The sequence below is a fragment of the Telmatherina bonti genome, assembly GCF_933228915.1.
Source record: "Telmatherina bonti genome assembly, chromosome: 23".
Taxonomy (NCBI): Eukaryota; Metazoa; Chordata; class Actinopteri; order Atheriniformes; family Telmatherinidae; genus Telmatherina; species Telmatherina bonti.
Window position 1 is genome coordinate 8,516,656 of NC_136632.1, and position 14,386 is coordinate 8,531,041.

General features: G+C 40.6%; 1 protein-coding gene across 1 annotated transcript in view; it reads right to left on the reverse strand.

Annotated features, from left to right (window-relative positions):
* Positions 1–14,386, reverse strand: part of snd1 (staphylococcal nuclease and tudor domain containing 1) — a 197,494-nt gene that overhangs the window by 155,336 nt on the left and 27,772 nt on the right. Inside the window, exon 11 of the mRNA XM_079263262.1 lies at positions 8,228–8,329. Coding sequence (XP_079119388.1) covers positions 8,228–8,329 — 102 coding nt within the window. The remainder of the gene's footprint in view (positions 1–8,227; positions 8,330–14,386) is intronic.

The following is a 14,386-nucleotide window of genomic DNA, read 5'->3' on the forward strand; positions in this document are numbered from 1 at the left end:
TTTAAAAAGTCCCCCCCTTGAGCACCTATTTTCATACGTTGCATTTATTACATCATGCAAAGGCACTTTATTTTGTTTTAAAATGACATGTTTCTGCTACTGCTTTAGCTGTTCAATGAAAACGGTTTTGATCAGTTTGCTTCGTTACAATTTCATCCTTTTGGCATGAATGTTTAAAATCAACATATCTTCATGCAGTATGAACAATTATGTTTTAATGGAGACACAAAATCATCTTACTGATGTGATTGCACCAAAGCATTAATTCAAGGCTAAGGTAAATAAATATCGAGATATATATCGTATATCGTGACATACCATAAAAATATCGGGATATTACTAAAAGGTCATATCGCCCAGCCCTAGGTGCAATGCAACATGGTAAGTAGTCTTGAGCCATACTATTCAAGAAGGCTCTACCTGAACACAATGAGCTATAGTTTGTTAGGTAATTTACTACTGAATCGCACAAGTACTGGCCAATACGATACCATTTTGGTATTTAAAGTGGAAAAGAACAGATGGCTGCATTTCTAATTTCGAGGACATGTTAGCTACAAATCAGAACCTTTTAAAGCATTTTATGGAAATGTGCCTTTTAATAGTGAATGACCAAGTTATTCTATCTTCCTTAATGCCATAGCCGTATTTCAAGGTGACAATACCAGTCTGGCTCGGATCGTGAGGAAGTGGTTCAGGGAGCATGAAACAGTCCAGGCCTGAACCCCAATTGACAATATTTGGATGTGGTGAAGAGTAGACAGCTCTCTGATTTTCACTATATAAGATCTTGGCTAGATTAACCCTGTTAATCAAAACTATATAGCAGGGAATGAGTGTCATAGTCAAAGCTAAAGGCTGTAAAACGAATATCAAACATGAGACTTTTTCTCTTTACGTACAGATTAAGACAAATAAGCATCAGCAGGAAAACTTTCTACTCTACAATGTCACAGTATGTGCTTTACAACCACATGCAGGCCTGGAAGACTGAAGTGAAGAACGACACAAAGAATTTAAGCAAGATAGCAAGACTGAGATGAGATTACATGAAAGAGCCAACACAAAACCAGGAGATCTGAGAAGAGGATTTAAACCACATTAGCTGAGCTGATGACAGATTATAAAGTCTGACCAACAGTGTCAGATTAGGGGGAGTTCCAGGTCTATTTTCCACAGGCCATCTAAGATATCTCCCGATAAGGCAAATCCATCTATAAGAACCCCCCTGGAGACAAGTGAAACAGAGGCAGGGGACGGATCAGAAAGTGGGAGAGTGATAAGAACAGCAAGAGAAATGTGAAATTTAATGTGTTTGCTCGACTGAGGCGGCAAGCGGCATTGGGGAAAATTTGGTTAACTCTGCTAAAGAAATTGTTTCCGTTTCATGTTTGCTCAGTAATAAAGAGCATTTTCAGTGATGTATCCTCTCTGTTGATGTTCTGCATGAATACATAAATGCATCAGTTTTTTGTCTGTGCAGCAGAACACAATAAGGGGGGGGAAAAAAAAAGGATTTCTCAAACAAAACAATCAACTCACTTGATGACTCCTGCCAATCTATGATATGAAAAGACAGCATGTTCCATGTTGTGATTAACAGTAATTACAGCGCTGGCTTAGCTTGAGTGGCTTTCCCGACATGAACAGACTGAAGGACTGCTTACTTGAAAAAGTGTAGGAGGTTAATGTTTGCTGGGACTAAAATAAGCAACTGTCTCCTGCACCTCCTATCAAACCAAGCTCCAGCAGCTGGTTTCCTTTTAGCAGTATTTTTAACATGATCTGGCAACAAATACACAATTTGGGGGGGGGGGGGGGGGATTTGCCAATTTCTACATGAAAAGGCACATTTAATGTTGCAGGGTTGCCGGTGGTAATTATATAGCAACAGTTCAGCTGTAAGAGAATGTGCACGAGCACAGCTGCTGAAGAAGCTTTCTGCATTTGATGTTTTTATACCTACCTACCTACCTACCTACATACATACCTACCTACATACCTACATACCTACATACATACATACATACATACATATATATATATATATATATATAAAAATGAAAAAGCTGGAGTATGTGATGAAGCAGAAAATATTTCAGCATCCTAAACGTTGACAGAGTCAGACCTGAAAGTGAGTAAAAGAGGACGAAGAGGAAGCCCCGTCTAAATTTCCAACCGCGGCACCTAAAGACGCTTACATCTACCTGCTTCAACACACACCTAAAGCTTTCCGCCCCGAAAATCGGCTCTAGCTCTTGCAAACGCACACTTAACTGTGCACGAGACGGCGGCTCACTCAAACGCTTGCCAATAAGAGGGGAAAACTCTGTTGCTAACAGTGCTACACAAGCAGCTGCATAACAGGAGCCACTTTGAGCATGCAGGATTATCCGAATGTGCTCAACTCTGATAAGTGGCTTAATGCAACATTTTCTTTCTACGTTTTTTTCTTTTTTTTTTTTTTTTTTTTCTGCTGAGACTGAGACCCAGGCGCACAAGAAGCACTACTTATAAAGTTAGCCAAATCAAGCTTTTGGGATTATGTCACCATGCAAGCTCTGCCATTTCAATGGGGGTGGGGATGTACGAGACAGACAGACGGAGAGTGACAGTGAGAAAGGAGAGGAAAAGGGAAACGCCTCTGTGCATTTTTAGCTTTTCTGTAAAGGGATAACGCAGAAGGGATTTCTGAATATAAGTTTTTCCAAGACACTGACACCGTCAACTAAACAGCAAATGACTAAAAAGAAAAAAACTATTCAAATGAGCTAAATAATATCAAATATTTATGTTTTGAATTTCTCGCCATGAAACATTTAATAAACAGATTTAAGAATCCAGTCGAAATGCAACCCGCTCCAATATGCAGTTACTGGAGTTGCTGGGAAGTCCTCTGCCAGGAAAGGGGGAAAAAAAAAAAAGCAGTCTTTTTTTGGATATTAGATATGCTGTATAAAAGATCAAAAGCACCATGCTCTTCTTACAGAGATGAGGAATCGGGGGTTTAATAGAAAAAAAAGCATTTAATATAGATTTATTCTCTAATATAGATAAACCCAGGCAAAGGCATCAGAGCTTTGAGCTTTAGCACACTGAGGCTGGCGGTTAATGCTCAGTCACGTCCCACAAGGTGGAGCTGGGAGGGGAAAAAAAAATCTGCTTGTTTCCCAGTTCATCCATGTATTGCACTCTTAGGCAGTTCCTGAGAACACCATCAAGTGGAATACCTGTAGGGTCGGCCTTGTTACCGCAAGGGGGGGGTTTACTTTACTCAGGGTAACACACATATCGTGTGATTTACCATTAAATTTGAAATAAAAGTGTAAAAGTGACTTTAGCTTTCTGCTCTTTTCAAGAAAAGCCCAAACCAGATGGCATTTCTTTTTAAATCCACTGGGTGAAGTACAAATGCTCCAACTACTGAGGTAAAAATCGTTGGGTTTGTGTCTTGGAGGAAAAAAGAAGAAATATGAGGAGTGCTTTCAAGCAGAAATAAAAAATAAATAAATAAACTGTTCTACAAATGCTTACTGCTCCAAATCTGTCTCCACAGAGCAGTCCAGTAAGTGGGTCGACTTAACTTCCCTCCTTGCTGGTGTGCAACATGCATCCGTATGCTAGAGCACAGACATGCATTCAACTTAACACCAGTCCCAGGTTGTATTTATCATCTTCCAATCCTGCCAGGTTACGCACTGAACTCTAAATATATACATTTACTCATAGACGGCTTCCTAACATCTTATCCAATCTGCATCTGTCTGGTTGCCAAGGCAGCAAAAAGCTGCAACTTCTCTTTTTTTTTTTTTTTTTTTTTTTTTTTTTTAAGCTTCAGTAATTATTTCTAAAAATGAAACATGGTGACAGAAGGTTTAACTCAGAGCTTTAGCCTTGTATCTTGGCAACAATAAAGAAAAGGGAGAAAGTAACATTCTGGGGCTCTTCTGTTATTGATTTGGCAGTGAGAGGAGGCAGGAAGCTGTGCTGCTGGAAAACAGACAGGGGCTCTCCATTCCCGTCTAAATCACTTCATACAGCCTATAAGCACACACCTGGGAAATAGAGTATTAATATTATCAATCAAATGTGGATTAGTGTAATATTATATATTATATATACACTATTCACAAAAAGTTAGGGATATTCAGCTTTTGGGTGAAATTTCACAACAAGCCTAAAATGCATTCAAACCTGTACAGATGAACTTAATGTGATCTTCTCTAAGCTTTTAAATGAACATGTCCAACTGTTAAATGTTTCAATAAATTTTGCACAAGTTGCTGTTCTCTAACAAGGAGCTTAACGGCAAAAATCACGGCAGGTGTGTGATCCTTGAATTGACCAGGGAGCATTTACGCTGGACGAGGAACCAGTGGGCCTCAGTGCTGTTCTCTGATGAAAGTCGATTCACACTGAGCAGAAATGATGGCCGGCAACGATGTTGGAGACGTCAGGGAGAGCGCTATGCATCAGCCACTGTTGTCACCAGGCCAGCTTTTGGTGGTGGTGGTGTTACAGTGTGGGCAGGGGTGTCCACTTGGTACAGAACTGCCCTACACTTTGTGAATGGTACAGTGACAAGCCCATCCTACCTGAATAACATCATTAATCCAGTGATTGTGCCCCTACATGAACAGCACAGGCCTAATTTCATCTTCATGGACGACAATGCTCCTGCTCATCGAGGCCGCATCATCAGGGAACGGCTGTTGGAGACTGGTGTACCTCAAATGGAATGGCCTGCACTCTCTCCAGACCTGAATCCCATTGAAAACCTGTGGGATCAGCTGAGCCGTCGTGTAGAGGCTCGAAACCCTGCACCCCAGAACCTCAATGACCTGAGGGCTGCCCTTCAAGAAGAGTGGGATGCCATGCCTCAGCAGGCAATAAGTTGCCTTGTGAACAGCATGAGACGTCGTTGTCAAGCTGTAATTGATGCTCAAGGGCACATGACCAGATATTGAGACGTTCACATTTTTTGTTGTGGTGTAACTACCATTGTTGTTACCTTTTGTGTTGAATGAATTTTTTTAGATGAGGAAATCAGTAGTGCATCCTTCTACATAAATGTCTTACTTTTATGATATTATATCACTGTAGCATGAACATATTGCATTTTCCAGAAATTTCACCTGAAAGCCAAATATCCCTAACTTAGTAGTGTATATATATATACACACACACACACACCTCCCACATCCACCCTTCCCATCTCCCCAGGGTACGGCAGGTGGCTGTTCATCTCTCACGCTCAGGTTCTCTACCAGAGTCCTGGGACCTTGAGGGTCCTATGCAGTATCTTAGCTGTTCCTAGGACTGCGCTTTTCTGGACAGAGACATCTGATGTTTCACCAGGTATCTGTTGGAGCCACTTCTCCAGTGTGGGGGACACGGCCCCCAGTGCTCCCATCACTATGGGTCCTACTGTTGCTTCTCCAGTTCTTCTCTGAGGCCCTTGGTACTTGTCCAGTTTCTCATGCTCCTTTTTCCTGATATTTCCATCACTGGGGATGGATCCATCGATCACTACGGCTTTCCTCTGCGCATATCTATCTATCTATATCTCTATATTTATATATAAAACTTTAATTGATCAAACAAAGACGCAACAAGTAACATGGAGGGTGTCTTTTGTTTGTTTTGTTTTGTTTTTTTACTGCTTTGCACACAAACAAATTGCTGTTTTATTAAAAGGGAAACACCATGAAATGAAAGTCATTTATAAACCCACATTTAAAAAAAGAAAAAGCTGGGACGTAGTGTAAAATGTAAATAAAAAAATGCAATTATTGCAAATCTCAAACTGGCATTTATCCCCAAATAGAACTTAAACATCCCATCAGATGTTGAAACAGACATTTTACATTTTCATGGAAAATATTTGCTCATTTTCAAATTGGATGGCAGCAACGCATCTCTAAAAAGCTGGAACAGGAACAGCAAAACTGGAGAATTCTTCAAAGGTAAAATGGCGCTTTTCTTTTCTGGATTATACTGTAGGGACCATCTAGCCTTTCAACCGCGGCTTTCACGGCTATCTAAAAAGAAAAGAGGCACTTTACTTTTGAAAAACTGACAGGTATGGCCAAATTGTAGAGCCAAGGGGAGTACTGGGATAGGGCTTCGGTGACAGAAGCAAAAAGAGACGAGACCTGGCAAGAAAAAGAGAAAGGGGGGCATGGACACTTAAGCATGAATAAGTAGATGACAATTTCATCTGGTTATGCAGTGTGGTTGAGGTTTGTTGTGCCATTCACGTATTAGAAGCAATGACGAAGCAGTCAAAGTTGCATTTGAATCAACGCTACACTGCATGAAGACAAACTGACCCCGATGACCAAAACCTCCGGCTGCAGCTGGAGTGATTCACATCAGAGCGAGTCATAAGGTACAACTTCATCTCCATTTACAACTGTCCAAACTGTGATTGGATCGTTCGTTCTAATACACAAGGTCAACAAGCCCATTGACTCAACCGAGTAAAAAACATGCACAGTCAACTAACGCCTCTGGATGTTTGCACAACTGGGAATATTTCCCCATTTAATACACATAATTTACTTTAAAATCAACACAGTACAGGTACACTTCAGACAACTTCAAACACTAAAGTAATATTAGTGTTACATTTTGTCTTGTAATCAGATTAAAAGGTAGAGTCATTACTGGTAAAACCATCTGTTTTGATTGATTGGTTAAAGTCAGAATAAAGACCAGTAGAAGCAAATGAAATTGAAACGCAATAGTTTACTGTGGCATATAAACATTTAAGTGTTACTGACTTATGTACAGTTAATCTGGTGCATTTCAGTCACAAGATCTTCAAAGAAAAGGGAGAAAGCTTATCTGATTAATTGATAAATTATAGCGCCATTTCAATTGAATAATAAAACAATAAAGAACTGTAGTCCATTTATATGCCATGCAAATCCAAGCCTCTATGCTTCCATTTGGACATAAAATGCTACTTACAAGTCTTTACAGTTATACAATGAACAAACACACACACTTTTAAACTACGGCTGCATCTTTTCACACCTAAGCGTGGCCAAGCTTCCGTATTCCCATTACGCATGAACTCATTTCAAAACACAAACATCACAAATATACAGCAGAATCATTATTCCCGCTTCACTTGTCGAAAGCCAGCTTCAGGCAGAATTTTATGCCATTAAAAAAACATTAATGAGGATGATTAAAATGACTGTGATGAGAGGCAGAGACAGGGATATGAATCTTACTCCCATCCACAACGCTAGAAGGAACTCTCCTGGCTTTTGGCTTTGAGTGGGTGCATGTTTTTGTGTTTAACAGGCTTGGGGTTTTTTTTTTTTTCTCCATTTCCAAACGGAGCTTTACAATTACAAAAGCGTGCAAGAGGAATGTTTGCCGCATCAACTGTGAGGGTGTACACTCAGTACATTTGGTTTGTTATGACTATATTCGTTCCATTCGTGCCAATTGTAATCCTGAATGTATCATTTTCGGTCCTTCAATCTGCAATTGCGACTACGTTTTTGGGACTATTTCTGCAACCTATTCCATCATGTTCTCATTATGATGTGGTCCCTCTTCATGTAGCAGGTGCTAACTATCTGGCAAAACCAAACTATCGTTTAGCCAGGGCAGAGAAGCCCACAATGTTGCCACTGCTGGAAGAAAAAATCCTCGCCACCGTACTTTTGCTGAAGTATTATTTACCCATGTACAGAAGGGTACAAGGGCCCAAACTTTACCTAATGCTTGCTAAGAGCTTATAACCACCTTCAACACTTGTAATTAAAAGTTTTTCAAACCTAATCCAAGTTATCCAATACAGTCAGCTTCCAATCATTAGCTGATCTATACAAATTCAACACAAACGCAATGCTGAAGCCCCCCAAAGGAGCATCTGGATAGCTGTTTAGCTCAGCGCTGGCCTCCGCTGGGTCACATGTGAGTAAATCAAAGGCCCCCGCCAACCCAAGTGTACTGATCCACTGGATCAATAGACACAAGAGGGGGAAATCAACACTGCTTGTTTAAAGGGTGCGTCCGGGCCAGCACCAAGCCCCAGGGCATTACCAAAAGTGCTTGGTATTCACACTGAGACAAAAAAAGGAAACAGATATCCAGCTGAGAAATGCATTTGGCTGTCAGTGAAGGGAAGAAGTGTAGGAGAGCGCTTTCACAGCCAGCCGAGGTATTTTTATCCAGACGCAGATTAGACTCAGATGGCCCTTACCTTTTTACCGATGAGTTTCTTCCTCAGGAACTCGCGGGCCTCGAACATGTAGGGGATGTCGTAAAGAGGACGGAATCGTTTGTCTTTGTCCTTGTTCTTCTCCTAAATACAGATGGAGGAAATGAGGGCAACGTGGGGAAGAGGAAGGACGGAGAAATCAGGAAAAAAGGGAGAGGGAGAAGGTTATTCGCAATGCACTTTCAGACATTTGTGGCTAAACATATTTGCTGCACATCTGTGGAAAAACGAGCCAAACACAGATATACAAACACTCTCGCTTTCAGCTGGTTTGCACCTGCATTAACCTCCAGTTCAGTCCTTCAGCAGCGACTGGACACATGACTGAATGAAATATTTTGGTATTTAAATGAATCATTGTGCTAACACAGGGACCCTTCTGTCAATACTGACATAATACACAATAAATATCAAAATACACAGTTATCAATGACACACAGAAGCAGACAGCAAATGGAAAGACACGTTGCTTAAACAGATGCACAAAGGGAAGCTGGAACTCCATTCATATACATGATGCATAAACAGATGTAGCCACACGGCGCACACAAACACAAAAATTTCCCTGAATACGGTCTCCCGGTCTGACAGGACACCACAAATAGAACCTATTTGCATTTTCAAAAGGAGGCTGAGGTTTTGTGTTGCTCCCCCAGTGCACAGACACGTGCACAAATACACAAAGTGAAAGGTGGCTTTTTGTTGGCGCGTGATAAAAATTAAAATAATACTTCTGCAAATGACGATGCAGTGAGAAAAGAAACGACAGGCGCCAACAAGAGGAAGAAGGCTATGAATGACAACGCCGTCGTGCTCTCCACCCCTGCCCCTCCCACTCGCTTTCTATAAGCAACGTCATTATCTGTCGCACAAAACAGTAAGTAATAGTCTAAAATGAACGCACGGGTTTGGATTAATTCCTCATTTGTGGCTCTTTTCAATGGTTTTCATTCATTTTTAATGACTCCCCAATTGTTCGGAGCTGCCAGGTGTGGCACACAGCTGGCCAGATGGATGTGGAGTGAAGACACATGGGAAGAAAAGGATGTGTCAAGATGCCTATAATTTTATGGCTCAATTAAGGTTTTCCAGATTTATTACACGCCAAACTTGACTGGTGTAGAACAAATGAGTCCGAAAGCAGCATTTCTGTGGCAGAAATATGTCCTGCTGGTATTTTGAATATAAGTTCTGTAATGTAGGAGGACTGGTGTAATTAACTTTGATTTAAATAGGTTATCATCGTTCTTATCCTCTCACACACACACCATCAGTGGAATTACAGTGAAACAGTTGGAGCTGTCGGGGTAAGATGGCTGAATTCTTTCTTTTTGGCCTAAACTGTGGACCTCACTCTTAGGGGTCTGACACTCAACAGGCTGTCAAATTGTTTACCTTTACATACAACATTTAAAAAAAAACATGGTTTTCCTACCCATGTTACCCACGTCATCAGGTAATTATAGGTTACCTCTATATTAAAAGATTGCACCCAAAAATCAAACCTGAAATAAAAAGTAAAGCACATCAGCTGATTTGACCACTATTTCTGTGATAAACTATAAAAAGTAATCACTTTACACTCAAACATCTAACATGAAGCTGATATTTTTTGACATACAAGTTTAAAATGGGGTAAAAGATCGCTTGTATTCCGTTCGGTCCTGAGAAAATGTTTCCTTCTATCATGTTTCATTTATGGCTGCCTACGTTGGAGCAGCTATAAACAAAGATGGACGCGCAACCAATCCGCGTATACAGGTCGTAGATGGACTAATGAACACGCTGAGTTCATTTGCCTCCAACATTGTGTACAGTCCTGCAGTCACTGCGATGTGACTACTGGACACATGTGCATTGCAATGACGACGCCAAAACGATATATTGTTCAGCTCTAGCATTCTCCCCCTTTAAGAACAGCCGTCTATCCGCCAAAGCGTCAGTGGATTAATTACTGCCCCCCCTGACTACATGTCAAAGTGCCCTTGGAAGCCCACATTGCCTCCGATGTGTCCATCGGAGTATAAAAGCAGTGTTAAAGCACTGACTATAAATCCACAGAAGTGCTGCATGAATGTGATCTGGTTATGTAGCATTAAGGTGTTAAACACTCCATTTACATCATGCAAACATTTTAAGGCTCAACATCCAGAATATGGAACAGATCATTTCTGATCAAATATTTAGGTATTTTAAACTAATGTTGGCGTTCTTCGCATCACATATGAATGTAAATTATTGTGTTTGATTAGCAGGTAATCTCGCCTCAAACTGATTGCTGGCTTCTGATTAAAACTGCATCATGGCAGAACAGTTTTCTACTAAATATCGCATTGTCAAACTTGTGGTTTACGCCCCTAGAATTATGTCAAAACTCCATTGGGACTATAGACAGAGAACGAAACAGAATAATCTCTACTTGGAAAAGCAGGGGGGAAAAAATGTGGGGTGTAATAATGAGCCGTTTTATGGCAGAAAGGAACTCGTGTCACTATGAGCAAAGAATTTAAATCTCGGCTCTCTAGGCCAATTAGGCGCAAGGAGTTTAGAGGCAGACAAATGTACTAATAATGCATCTTTTAGAGATGTGGCAAAACTAGAAAGAGATAAAAGCCATATTAAAAACAAAACCTGATCGCCAAGAGGTTTGTTAAAGGGGAAAAAAAAAAAAAAAAATCAGAAATCCCTTTTCAGCAGAGACCTGGACTACATCAGCTGCTGTGCTGCTCAATGAGACAATAAATTGTACTAAAGTGTGAAAGCACAAACTATGTGAAAATAAGCATCCCTCCCTGCCAAGGCTGTTCCACACTGATGCCTATGTGGAAAAACACTGTGGCGAGTCTAATTATTTGACTACGGAGTTGATTTCGGCTTCGGTCCGGAGATGGAACTGACAGCATCAGCATCAAATTACTCCGGCCAGACAAACTTTGTGTACATCATCTATAAACTGTTATTTTGCAGCTGCAGTATGGTTAACAGATAGAGGAGCGAGTCACTTCTATGTCTCAGCCGTAACCCAATAACAACAGTTTGCACTCACTATCCTCAGGGGGAGTTTTGTTCTATTTGGGGTGAATTCCCTTCATTCCATATTACCCACTAAAGCTTAGGAATCATCTCTGACTACTGCAGAGGCATGGTGCATGCTGGATTGTACAGTGTCGCAGGACTGCAGGCTCTAAGCGGCAAATGTGTGGATGCTACTGCTGGAAGCATTTTCAGTTTCTGGAACATCAAAAGTGAAATCATGACTCAGGAGCATGTCATATTTTCTAATATTTAGCTGTGGTATTGAAGAATCATACAGTAGGAGGCCTTGGTTGTGCATTTTGCTGGGTGAAAGGATGTTTCTGTATGCAACTTTTCATTTGAGAAAACAAAATGCGTTGCTGTGCGATATTGCTCCGCACAAAGAGGACATTACTTTTTGATAAAGCGGTGCACTGGGAGTCTTAGACAAACAGCCAACATTAACTTTTGTTTGCCTAAGTCGAGTCAAATGGGCATGCATAAACATTAAATAGCTTCAGAGGGTTGGTGTGGTGAGGAGACGGAGCGAGCACACATGTCCTGCAGTGAAAACAGAATATAAAGTAGATTGTACAAAATCCAAATGTTGTAATACAGAACACACAACAGGTCAAATATTATTATTAAAGCAACATAGCTGAAATTTGGCAGATTTTCTTAAATTTAGCGCCCCCTATCAAAAGGTCATTTAATATCTGTCTTGCTTCCTGTCTCTTCTCTGAGTTCTCTCGAGCCAGTAAAAGTCAGTCTGATGTTGACTCTTATCTCAGCCAGTCAGTTGATATCCAGCTGCCAGTTTGAGATATTTTGCCTGAACGCAAGACGTAGCTGTTACATGATGTTGCAGGCTGGGAAAAAAAAAAAAATTTTTTTAAATAAAGTTGTGAAGGGTATTTTTTTTTAGCCGCAGGGCAATCAAAACGAGATCTAAGACAAGAAAGTTGATTAATATTACTTAAAGTGGCTTGCATTCCACCATTCATCACTCCTCCAATAATGTTTCATCTTTCATTCTGCAATAGCGACAGCAAACAGATGCAGTTTAATTCAGCTTCATCTCCTCTCATCCATTAAAATAAAAAAAATAACTAAAAAAAAAAAAAATAGGCTGATTAAAGAATGAAAAGACTGGACCATGATGACATTTATTCAATAACAATTTTACTGGATTCTATTTAACTGCTAGTTGTATCCTATTAACCCCGCGCAGGATTAGGATGCTCAGGTGTACTGCTGACATGTTTGGTTCTCACCGTATTAATGGCAAGCAGCAGAAATCCAAGAGGTTAAAATGTGGCTCTGGAGCTACGTTTAAAGCCTTTTTGTTTTTTTGTTTCTTTTTGAACAATGTTGTGCATTTTTTACAGGCTAAAATGACATGGACACACTTGCCCTACAGTTTTAGCTAATCTGCACACGTTTTATTGAGCAACATTAAACATTTTTATGTGACCTTTACCAAAATTAATCCTGCTTACATGTAATTTCAGGTGGGAAGTGATGTGGGCTCGATGGTACTGCAGTCTAGCGCTTACAAAAACAACAGTCACACTAATTTCTATTTAAAGCCTGACCCATTTATTGCCCGGCCACTTATGAGAGGCCTCTCATAAGTGTTCTCTAATATAAGCTAACATGCAAATGTAAATATATGCATAAAATAAGGACAAAAAAAAGCTGATCCAGCACAGTGTCTTCTAAGCGGGTTGTTTACACTGTCTGAATAGGTAGCTGAGAGCAGCGGACACTGTGGACTAAACACAGCAACTGGGCACACTTTGATGTGGTATCTGACTTTTTTTTTTTTTTTCTTATTTGACAAGTTGCTAATAGGTTTGTGGAAATGGGAACAGGAAAGCCAACAGTAACCCAAATCCATCCATCCCCGCTCATTTTCATTCAGAGTTGCAGGGGAGGGGTGGAGCCTATGCCAACACTATTAAGCGGGAGGCGGGGTACACCCTGGACAAGTAGGCGGGGCATGTTTTCACCAAGGGTTTTTTAAAGTACATCAAGTGTTGGTTTTACACTTCTGTAAAATGCAGTGCTAAACGGCGAAACCAAAGCAATCTGATGGTTTTTTTAAAGCAACAAGTTTAGAAACTTGTACGGCTGCAAGAATACATCATCTCCACCAATGCATTTAGTGATCAAGGATTCAACAGCATCAAACCAAAATGATAATATACATAAAAAATATAGAGACCACATGCATTCTTTTACATGTGATTCTTGTTCAGATTATTTTTTAAATCCTTTTATTTGTTTTTAAGTTTTTGAATGACCTTGTCTTGCCACACCTATCTGAGCTTCTACAGTCGTGAGATCGGCTATTCCCGGAGGGTCTCGAGGATGTGGAGGAAGCACAGAGGAGACAGGACCTTTTCTGTGGCGGGACCAGAGCTGTGGAACTTTCTGCTGCTGCAGGTCAGACAGGCTCCTTCGCTGTCCAGTAAAATCCCTTCTTAAGACCCACCCACTTTTTATTGGCGTTTTACCCATTTATGAGTTTGCCTTCATTGCTTGTATTGTTTTTATTGTATTGTTTTGTTTTAACTGGTTTTATTTGATCCTTTTATTGTTCATTTTTAATGTTTTAATATTTTAGTTATTTTATGTTCAGCGCTTTGCTCAGCATTCCTGTCAGAAAGTGCTTTTATAAATAAAGTTGGTTTGGATTGAACATTTCTCCAACATCTGTATCATCCCATGCTGTTCATACACCAATACTGATGGAGAATTTGCATATTGTCCTTTCATGCGCTCACACAAAAAGAGTAAGCCAAGTCCCTTGTATTTTCAACACAGACGACCAACCACAGCTGTGGGGCCAAAAATATCCATCCAGTAGTGTTGAGAGATACTGGCTACCAATCTGCCTCATCCAGCCAATCTGCACTAGTGAATCATGAGATGGGCAACCGTCCTCTGTTGTCTTCGTGCTCCCAACCTCGAGGTCAAAACATGTCTTGTCGGGCTTGAGGGATGCTCGACACAGACACGATGCTCAACAAAAGATTTGGAGGACAGGGACAGCAGCGAAGAGGAGACGACGAGGAAACCCAATCAGAGAAGAAAGCCAAAAGGCGAAAGACGGCGCTGTGT